General features: G+C 42.4%; 1 protein-coding gene across 3 annotated transcripts in view; it reads right to left on the bottom strand.

Moving 5' to 3' along the window:
• Positions 1–190: 190 nt before the first annotated feature.
• Positions 191–11,631, bottom strand: part of tpp2 (tripeptidyl peptidase 2) — a 38,793-nt gene continuing 27,352 nt past the window's right edge. For all 3 annotated transcript variants that reach the window (XM_084399395.1, XM_084399393.1, XM_084399394.1), the window contains 5 exons: positions 10,712–10,808; positions 9,479–9,609; positions 7,055–7,262; positions 6,626–6,745; positions 191–1,311 (listed from right to left, as the gene is read on the bottom strand). In XM_084399395.1, the coding sequence (XP_084255521.1) occupies positions 1,222–1,311; positions 6,626–6,745; positions 7,055–7,262; positions 9,479–9,609; positions 10,712–10,808 (646 nt within the window). In that variant the 3' untranslated portion in view covers positions 191–1,221. The remainder of the gene's footprint in view (positions 1,312–6,625; positions 6,746–7,054; positions 7,263–9,478; positions 9,610–10,711; positions 10,809–11,631) is intronic.

Here is an 11,631-nt window from a genome sequence, read left to right as displayed (position 1 = left end):
TTATTGTGTCATGCACATAACCATAAACATTCATGATATCCCAAATATTGTTTAGCATTTCATAGAAAACTAAACGTCAATCTAAAAAGGTAAACAATTTTTAAAAAATACACTTGTAATTTGTTCATACATTTGTTCTTAACATGAATGACTCCTGAATAAAGCCCGTCACAAAAATGAGCAACATGTTGTCCGTTCCAGATCATTTTATTGAGAATCTTCATCAAATACACCGTTCAGCACATTTACCGCGTTTACAAAATAACCGTCTGTAACATCTGTCTCACGAGGAGCACTGCATATAAAATAACACCCATCTACTCTACGCATCAATTAAAATGACTTTAAAATATTGGCATTACCTAGTATTCATTTATACTTTATAAATACAAGACATCCATAAATATATCTGAAGATATTCAAGGGTTTTTGATACAGAATAATGTGATATTTCCTGAAGAAACGCAGGGGGGGGACGGGAGATTGTGAATATTTAAGGCCATTTTTGAAGAACCTGTCGTTAGAAACGCCTCGAGCGCCTGAACATCGACAAACAACGCAAACACACGCGATTAAAAATTAAAAAACGTGAAAGCAGGATGTGATGTCACGTCTGGTTCCTGGTTCCTAGTTGCTGGCTTTTTTTTTTAATATATTTTTTTAATGGTTTTCAAAGTCTAAACCCTGAATGATATTCCAGAAACACAAGATGACAATCTCGGTTTCACTTAAAATTCAGAAGAAAACTGAAGATGGACGGCTGTCAATCACACAGTCTTACTTCAGAACGGCACAAAAACGGAAAGCCATGAACATAAAATGACCCGCGTGTCTTTATAAAACATGCATACATTTGACATACACAAAGGTCAATCACAAAAACAAAAATTCACCCCTAAAAAAAAGAAAAAAAGATATTTTCTCATCTTGACATTTCACCCACAGAACTCAACTGGACGTCCATCATATTGCCTTGTATATTTGCACTGTTATTGTTGTTGAGGGAAAAATGTCCACCGAGCAAATGCCCGGTAATCACATTTCAAACAACATAATGCAGGTTATTATCCGACGAACACAGATATGATGGGAACTGTGGGTTCAGTGCGGTGTGTGTGCAGAGATCCGCACGCAGGAAGGCATTATGGGATCTGTGTGATATGAGGTGTTTGGTTTCTGACGGTTTCCAGAAGGCATTAAGAGTCTCCTCAGTTTAAGACGTTAGAACGGTGTGAAGTCCGACGGGAACATGATGGGCAGCCAGTTCTCCGTGTAGGAGACGCAGTGAGTCCAGCCCAGAGAACGCAGCAGCTGAGGGACACAACAACTCGTCAATAACTCATCGTCAACTCGTCGTTAACTCACTCATCGTCAACTCGTCGTTAACTCACTCATCGTCAACTCACTCATCCTCAACTCATCGTCAACTCACTCATCGTCAACTCACTCATCATCAACTCACTCATCCTCAACTCACTCATCCTCAACTCACTCATCCTCAACTCACTCATCTTTAACTCACTCATCGTTAACTCACTCGTCCTCAACTCATCTTTAACTCACTCGTCGTTAACTCACTCATCCTCAACTCGTCGTTAACTCACTCATCGTCAACTCGTCGTTAACTCACTCGTCAACTCGTCGTTAACTCACTCATCGTCAACTCGTCGTTAACTCACTCATCCTCAACTCGTCGTTAACTCACTCATCGTCAACTCGTCTTTAACTCACTCATCGTCAACTCATCTTTAACTCACTCATCGTCAACTCACTCACTCACTCATCGTCAACTCACTCACTCATCGTTAACTCACTCGTCGTTAACTCACTCGTCCTCAACTCATCTTTAACTCACTCGTCGTTAACTCACTCATCCTCAACTCGTCGTTAACTCACTCATCCTCAACTCGTCGTTAACTCACTCATCCTCAACTCGTCGTTAACTCACTCATCGTCAACTCATCTTTAACTCACTCATCCTCAACTCACTCACTCACTCGTCGTTAACTCACTCACTCGTCGTTAACTCACTCGTCAACTCGTCGTTAACTCACTCATCGTCAACTCGTCGTTAACTCACTCATCGTCAACTCGTCGTTAACTCACTCATCGTCAACTCGTCGTTAACTCACTCATCGTCAACTCATCTTTAACTCACTCGTCGTCAACTCACTCACTCACTCGTCGTCAACTCACTCACTCGTCGTCAACTCACTCGTCGTCAACTCACTCGTCGTCAACTCACTCGTCGTCAACTCACTCGTCGTCAACTCACTCGTCGTCAACTCACTCGTCGTCAACTCACTCGTCGTCAACTCACTCGTCGTCAACTCACTCGTCCTCAACTCACTCGTCCTCAACTCACTCGTCCTCAACTCACTCGTCCTCAACTCATCTTTAACTCACTCGTCGTCAACTCACTCGTCCTCAACTCGTCGTCAACTCACTCGTCCTCAACTCATCTTTAACTCACTCATCGTCAACTCACTCATCGTCAACTCACTCGTCCTCAACTCACTCGTCGTCAACTCACTCGTCGTCAACTCACTCGTCGTCAACTCACTCGTCGTCAACTCACTCGTCGTCAACTCACTCGTCCTCAACTCACTCGTCCTCAACTCACTCGTCCTCAACTCACTCGTCCTCAACTCACTCGTCCTCAACTCACTCGTCCTCAACTCACTCGTCCTCAACTCACTCGTCCTCAACTCACTCGTCCTCAACTCACTCGTCCTCAACTCACTCGTCCTCAACTCATCTTTAACTCACTCGTCGTCAACTCACTCATCCTCAACTCATCGTCAACTCACTCATCCTCAACTCATCTTTAACTCACTCGTCGTTAACTCACTCGTCCTCAACTCATCTTTAACTCACTCGTCCTCAACTCGTCGTCAACTCACTCGTCGTCAACTCACTCGTCACTCGTCCTCAACTCACTCGTCCTCAACTCACTCGTCCTCAACTCACTCGTCCTCAACTCACTCGTCCTCAACTCACTCGTCCTCAACTCACTCGTCCTCAACTCACTCGTCCTCAACTCACTCGTCCTCAACTCACTCGTCCTCAACTCACTCGTCCTCAACTCACTCGTCCTCAACTCACTCGTCCTCAACTCACTCGTCGTCAACTCACTCGTCGTCAACTCACTCGTCGTCAACTCACTCGTCGTCAACTCACTCGTCGTCAACTCACTCGTCGTCAACTCACTCGTCGTCAACTCACTCGTCCTCAACTCACTCATCCTCAACTCGTCGTCAACTCACTCGTCGTCAACTCACTCGTCGTCAACTCACTCGTCGTCAACTCACTCATCCTCAACTCGTCGTCAACTCACTCGTCGTCAACTCACTCGTCGTCAACTCACTCGTCGTCAACTCACTCGTCGTCAACTCACTCGTCGTCAACTCACTGGTCGTCAACTCACTCGTCGTCAACTCAATCGTCCTCAACTCACTCGTCCTCAACTCACTCGTCCTCAACTCACTCGTCCTCAACTCACTCGTCCTCAACTCACTCGTCCTCAACTCACTCGTCCTCAACTCACTCGTCCTCAACTCATCTTTAACTCACTCGTCGTCAACTCACTCATCCTCAACTCATCGTCAACTCACTCATCCTCAACTCATCGTCAACTCACTCATCCTCAACTCATCTTTAACTCACTCGTCGTTAACTCACTCGTCCTCAACTCGTCGTCAACTCACTCGTCGTCAACTCACTCGTCGTCAACTCACTCGTCGTCAACTCACTCGTCCTCAACTCACTCGTCCTCAACTCACTCGTCCTCAACTCACTCGTCCTCAACTCACTTGTCCTCAACTCACTCGTCCTCAACTCACTCGTCCTCAACTCACTCGTCCTCAACTCATCTTTAACTCACTCGTCGTCAACTCACTCATCCTCAACTCATCGTCAACTCACTCATCCTCAACTCATCGTCAACTCACTCATCCTCAACTCATCTTTAACTCACTCGTCGTTAACTCACTCGTCCTCAACTCGTCGTCAACTCACTCGTCGTCAACTCACTCGTCGTCAACTCACTCGTCCTCAACTCACTCGTCCTCAACTCACTCGTCCTCAACTCACTCGTCGTCAACTCACTCGTCCTCAACTCACTCGTCCTCAACTCACTCGTCCTCAACTCACTCGTCCTCAACTCACTCGTCCTCAACTCACTCGTCCTCAACTCACTCGTCCTCAACTCACTCGTCCTCAACTCATCTTTAACTCACTCGTCGTCAACTCACTCATCCTCAACTCATCGTCAACTCACTCATCCTCAACTCATCGTCAACTCACTCATCCTCAACTCATCTTTAACTCACTCGTCGTCAACTCACTCATCCTCAACTCATCGTCAACTCACTCATCCTCAACTCATCGTCAACTCACTCATCCTCAACTCATCTTTAACTCACTCGTCGTTAACTCACTCGTCCTCAACTCGTCGTCAACTCACTCGTCGTCAACTCACTCGTCGTCAACTCACTCGTCGTCAACTCACTCGTCGTCAACTCACTCGTCGTCAACTCACTCGTCGTCAACTCACTCGTCGTCAACTCACTCGTCCTCAACTCACTCGTCCTCAACTCACTCGTCCTCAACTCACTCGTCCTCAACTCACTCGTCCTCAACTCACTCGTCCTCAACTCACTCGTCCTCAACTCACTCGTCCTCAACTCACTCGTCCTCAACTCACTCGTCCTCAACTCACTCGTCCTCAACTCACTCGTCCTCAACTCACTCGTCCTCAACTCACTCATCCTCAACTCACTCATCCTCAACTCACTCATAACTCGTCAGATTTACACCAGAACAACATTTACATGCTATATTTACAGCTCCAACTGTGACCAAACTGTTTTTTTTTTAAAAGAAATTAATACTTTTATTCACCTAGGACGCATTAATTTGATCAAAAGTGACATTTATAATGTTACAAAAGATTCAATTTGAAATAAATGCTTTTGTAAATGTTTTTTGAGCATCAAATCCTCATATTAGAATGATTTCTGAAGGATCATGTGACACTGAAGACTGGAGTAATGCAGGGGTGCAAACACATGTATGGTCAAAAAAGAGAGAGGTAATCGAAGCCCTCGTCCCGCGGCAAATATCAAGATACTACATTGCCACCATCCCCAACCCACCCCTATAGGCACATAGAGTCAAATGAAATTTAGAAAAACTATCTTGCACTTCTTCTTCTTGCTTTACTGCTACTTCCTGAAAACAATTTCACCTGATGATTTGAATAGCTCTTTTTGTAAAGAATTAATAATTCTAGGATGATCGGGGTAATTGTGTAGGGTAGGCCTAGTGCATCTGCATAGAAACTAATAAACAAAATACAAATATAAATACAATAAAACACAAATACACGAGAAATAAAGCAGTGCTTTATGTTTTTCAGGTAAATTAACTGTATTAAGTATTAATACAGTTTATCTTTTGACAAAACGTGATTTTTCTCTTTCTCTTTTGTTGTTTGATTAACTTTGGTGACACAAACAGCTGCAGGTATATTGGGTGCTGTCCCTTTAAGACGAATGCACGTATCTAATACCGGTAATGACACACATCCGTTTTATTTTGACTGCGTTTACGGGGAAACTCGTTGAGACGGACACTGGCTTATTTTTTCGTGCACATGTCTGTTCAAACACAAATAGAAAAGAAAGAAAAGGGAATTCGGTGTTCACGAACTTCACGTGCTGTCTGCGACTGCGTGGCTCTGTGCGCCGACAGACCATCTACATTTGGATGTTAAACATAATATATATAGCCTGATACAGCAAAGACAACGTCGGCAGTATTGACGGCAAAATAGGCTACAGAATATTTCGTTCTGTACTAGGCCTATTGACAGGGGCAATATTTGAAAATCGATAATTAGGCCTATTTTTTAAATTACAATTATATATGCATTTGTCAAAACCGAGAGACTTTCAAGCATCAAAATGTAATTTATTAATATGTATTTGCGCCTTCTATTTTGTCTGAAAACTTCCAACACTCGTGCGCGTCGCGTGAAAAATAGGCGTCGGTTGCGGTTCTATTTCTAGCACGCGGTTTCGGCGCGGCTCGAGAAGTGTGTGTGTCACGCAGGTATTGTGCTCTAACACAAGCTCTAACCAGTTAACATGAGAGCCGACATAAAAACGGACACTCCACGCCACGCAGAGAGAAATGTGATGCAGTGGCAGATCCAGAGTGAGACAGAAACACTAGTGGTTCACGCTTGCGCACATACTGCTGGTTTGGCGCGCAGTGTTCTGATTCGCTTATTTCCTATTTACTTGTTGGTGGACGCAATCCAGAATTACTGTTGGTTAAATTATAATCAGACCCTCTCAAACCACCCCCCTCCCCCCTCCTTAAAAAAAACTCTTCGGATCTGCACGATTCACACAAGTCACCCAAACTGACGTGAAAAAAGCGGGAGGCGCCGAAAAGCGCGCTGTTTGCACCCCTGGTAATGACAGCTTTGATCACAGGAATAAATTACACTTTACTGTATATTCACATAGAGAACAGCTGATTTACATTAGAATAATATTTCACTATTTTTAAATGTATTTGTGATCAATAAATGGAGCCTAGTTAAGACGGCGCTCACCTGTGTGCAGTTCTTCCAGTTCTCTTTGCTGGGTTTGTCCTCGACGATCTTAGTCGCGTACTTCAAGGCCCTCGCGTACATTTTGTTTGCCAGCGCGTGTTTGTAGGAAAATGTTAAAACCTGCAGACAGGAAATCACTGCGTTAAATAAAACAGCAGATACTGAATCAGGAGTCAAATCAAATCATTTATACAGCGCTTTTTACAACACAGAGTGTTTCGTAGCGTCACAGTCCAGCTTAAGTCAGTTCAGTGATGGTTCATTTCTGTTGTAAAAAAGTTATTAATTTAGTTCATTTATATATATAGTCGCTCTGGAGAAAACCGTGATGTCATCGTCCAGCTCAGTTCAGTTCTCATATAATGGTGTCAATGCAGCAGATCAATAATATTGTTGAATATTAAATTAAGTCAGTCCTGAGCAGTGTACCTTAGAGTCTGTGAGCTCCGCCCACTTCTGCACCTCCCAGAAGGTGTCAGTCAAAGCTTTGGCCACGCCCCCCGGCCCGTCCTCAGACCCGCCCACTTCTCCAGCGCTGGCCCCGTCCTGATCCACCGGCTCCATCAGCTGATCAGCCAGAGCACAGCCCTTCCGGCACAGCGCGTCCAGCAGAGACGCCTTCTGCTTCTCCATGTCACTGCAGGACACACACACGCCAGTAACACTCCATTAACGTCATTAACACATCATTAACACATCAGCAACACACCATTAACACATCATTACACCATTAACATTCCATTCATAACATTCCATTACCGCTCCATTAACATACCGTTACCGCCATTAACGGCATTAGCACAGCTTAAATGGTAATATATTGCTGTCATAATTTTAAAACATTTTTCATATAATAATAATAATAATATTTTAAAAATATATATTGTTTAATATAATAATCTTTCTTAAATACTATTTTATTTAACAGTACAATGGTAATATATTGCTGTCTTAATTTATACAATTTATTTTACCAATACGTCTTCTACAAATATTTTTATGAAATATAATTATTTTTATTTAAAAATTCAATGGCGATATATTGCGGTCTTAATTTATAAAACACTGTTTAATATAATAATATTAATACTAACAATAATACTAATAATAATATTTATTACTATATTAAATATTCGTTTTGTACTTAACAGTACGATTATATATTGCTGTCGTAATTGTAAAAAAAATTTTTAATTAATAATAATATTTGTATTTATTTAATTGCAATTACAGTATAAGACAAAATATTTGCAATTAGATTTTTCTGTGAAATCATGCAGCCCGTGTGTTTTGGCCATAGACTGTAAAAAATATGTTTCTAAAGAGCTTTTTTGAAGCCCAAAGTGTGCGGAGCCGGCCGTCGCCATCTTGGCAGCGTCACTCCCGGATAAACGTAAATGTGCAGCAAGGCGGATTAGCTGAGGTGACGTGACGCTAACAGACAGCAGACAAACGGCTAGTAGTGACATCAGCGGCAATCCACCAGTCACTCAAGTGGCCACGCCCTTAATTATGCAGAACTTTAAGGCTTAAAGGCAGGATTTTTCTAAAAAACTTTTTCCCAAATTTGTTTAAACTGTCTTTATATACCAATACATAATTAAATTCTAAGTACTCTGAAAGAGAGTATAAAAATCGAGTGTCTGTAGTCCTCTCAGGGCGCAATAAACACAGTTACTTATTTCCATTCGCTCCCACCCCCTCCCTTCTGGGCTCCTCCCAAAGCCACGCCCCCAAAACACATGAACGCGCGATGCCGACCACTCAGCTGGAGGAGGACACGTTTGCCAGCGCCGAGCAGAGAGGAGCGCAGTGCATACAGTGACATCATGTCAGAATCACATGTAATATAATACCTAACTTTATCATTATGAATATAAACAACTAACATGGCTGTCAGTACTCACTATCAAGCTAGCATATCGATACTGGTAAAGTTTAAAATATATTGAGTTTGATTCGGTAACGAGCTAGTAACATAAGGCAAAGCTAAAAACAGGTTGCATTGATACACGTTTTCCCATTACCATCAGTTACACTGTGATGAAGGTGAATTTCGTGTAAGATTCATAACATATACAGTGTTTTGCATGTAAGAGCTTCCACGATGAAAGCACTGTTGGCTCTGATGAGGACTACCGTTACACTCCGGAGACAAGTAGCCTACCTTTCTACCTTACTAGCTCCTCTTTTTGCCTTCGCTGACTGTATATGCAGGTACTGGGGATTTTGACTGCTCTTTCTCTGCCATTATTGTGACTCTTCCTAGCTTCTGTGCCTCTCTCCGTGCCTCTTCCCCTCCTCGAGTCAAACGGGTGCGTGCATGTGGGCGGCTCCTGTAGCGGCAGGGGTGGTAGCCATGGTAGCAAGGGAGAGTGACAGTCGCCCAGCCAATAATTTCATTCGTTCCGAATGGAAATAAGTAGCTGTTTATTGCGCCCTGAGAGGACTACAGACACTCGATTTTTATACTCTCTTTTTCAGAGTACTTACATTTTAATTATGTATTAGTATATAAAGAAAGTTTAAACAAATGTGGAAAAAAATTTATTTTTTTAAACCTGCCTTTAATATAATTTGAACGGATGAGTTATAAAAATATTCACCCCCCTCACAGTCGTCATGAAGACCAAAACCACTTTTTGCACCAGACTGTAAACATGTTTTTTTTCTGCTGTAAAGTTGGGCATTTTAACATGGGGGTTTATGGGATTGAGTCTCTTCTGCAGCCGGTCTCTAGTGGCCAGTCGATGAACTGCAGTTTAAGTCACTTCAGTGTTGGATTGAAGAGAGAGACAGGAAGGTTGCTGCTTGGTTTTGGCCCAGAATGCAGTGCTGCAGGTGGCTCTGTACCTCTTGATAGCGACAGCATCCGGCCGCGGGTCCGTCTTCATGCTAAGGTAAACGGCCAGCGATGTCGAGTCGATGTGTGACATCACCGTATCGGCTGCCGCCGCAATCTCTCCCAGACGCTTCAATCGCTCCTGCATGAGACAGAGGGAGTCGTCACGCGGGTTTGAGAACGAGCAACGGCTCAGATTCAATTCAACAAAAATGTATTTCGGTCCTCACAGATAATTCTCCATGGTAAAGAAAGAAAAATTACTTTATTTTGATGGTCCCTTTTGAACACTCTGTTGACTTTAAGTAACTTTGCAACTACATGTCAACTTATTCTAACCCTACCACTCTACTAACACTCTACTAACACTCTACTAACACTCTACTAACACTCTACTAACACTCTACTAACACTCTACTAACACTCTACTAACACTCTACTAACACTCTACTAACACTCATATTGAGTTATATAATTATCACCTTTTTAAACTAGTGCTGTCAATCGATTAAAAAAAAATTAACTATTAAATCACAATTTTTTCTGTGATTAATCGCGATTAAAAACACTTACATTTTTATTGGTTTATAATGTAATAATTTCACAGTTAATCTCCAAATTAATGTGTGTGTGTGTGTGTGCGTGTGCGTGTGCGTGTGTGTGTTTAAACACGACATTCACAGGCAGCGCGTTCTCTTTTGTCTTGTCGTGCTTGAATGGTTTAAAAGCATTTATAAGAGCGGGATCATATACTGTAACGCTAGCCAAAGGAGGACAAAATGCTGCGTTAATTGTGTTAAATATTTTAACGCGTTAAATTGGACAAAAATTAATCGCATGCATTAACGCATTAACGTTGACAGCCCTATTTTAAACATTTTCTAGTGAACATTTTCGAACAACTCTGAATACAACTGACCCGTCGCAGGGAGTTTGATTGACAGGCGATCTGACCAATCATAATCATAATCTGCTCGTGGACCGATCATCTCTTCCTTCTAGTTCATTTATAGCATCAAATAAACATGAATGAACATCAGAAGGTATGTTGTTTTAACTGCGGAAAGACGTCAGTACACTCAAGTTCAAATCCTCCAACATTAATCTTTAACTCTCCTGACTGCTGTGTCGGACAAAAATGGCGCATTCGGTGGATGGCGGATTATGATTGGCCAGTTCGCCTGTCAATCAAACTCCCTGTGAAGGGTCAATTCCAGGTAGATGGTGTCTGATCTGACCGGTACCTTCTCGGAGTCGAGCTGATGGAGTCTCTGGACGTGCAGTGGGAGATGTGTGGGAAACGCCTCCTTCAGCTCCTCGTACAGCGAACCACTGTCCAACCTGAACACACAGGGTTAACCTCCTCAATGAAAACCATGACCTTTGATGACCTCTGCTCCAGGACATCATTAAACACTAACTGTGACTGTGTGATCATACGAAAAACAGACAAGACTAAAGTGTAGTTTAAACATTATTTATCTATAAAAAAATTATATTCTAGATGTTTTTAAGAAGCCACTTTGAGCTTTCATGTGTGCGGTTGCCAGATCTCAAGAGTTTAAATCCCCCAATCAGTGCTTTTTAAAGCCCCCCTGTGGTGTTAAATCCAGCTTTTAATGTTGTTTATGTGTCTATGTGGTGTTTTTAATATACTTTAAGACAAAGCATGTGTAAATTCATAAGTCAACACCATTGCTGAGTATTTCCTCCTTAAAACTGCAGTGAACCAAAGACAGTCTCAAAAACACGCTTTGAAATCGCTGGTGTTTCTGACGTCACAAACTACCTTGTAACCAATCAGATCAACGTGTGATCGTCAACCAGTGGATCTCTGAGCTGAGTGAGTGAGTGGAGGTGGGGCTCATTTGCATATTCATAGAACCGCGAATACTAAATGAGGCATGACAAAAAAAAAACTTTCAAGGAAAAAACATTTAAATATGTAATTTTGGTGATCAAAGATGAGTTTTAACAGATAAAATGATTGACTACAGGGAGACTTTAACATTATACATTTTCTGCCCGGTGTTTATGTAATCTTCTCAATCTGGCAACCCTCTCTCCACACTGAGAATAAAGCGCAGGTGATCTGAGAGGTCCACTGAATATGATATCAACTAAAGGACATTTGATATAAAGCCCTGGTGATTCTGGAGTCGTT

The sequence above is a fragment of the Rutilus rutilus genome (genome assembly GCF_951802725.1).
Source record: "Rutilus rutilus genome assembly, chromosome: 2".
NCBI lineage: Eukaryota > Metazoa > Chordata > Actinopteri > Cypriniformes > Leuciscidae > Rutilus > Rutilus rutilus.
Note: the sequence above shows the minus strand (reverse complement) of the source record. Positions and strands in the feature narration are given on the sequence as shown.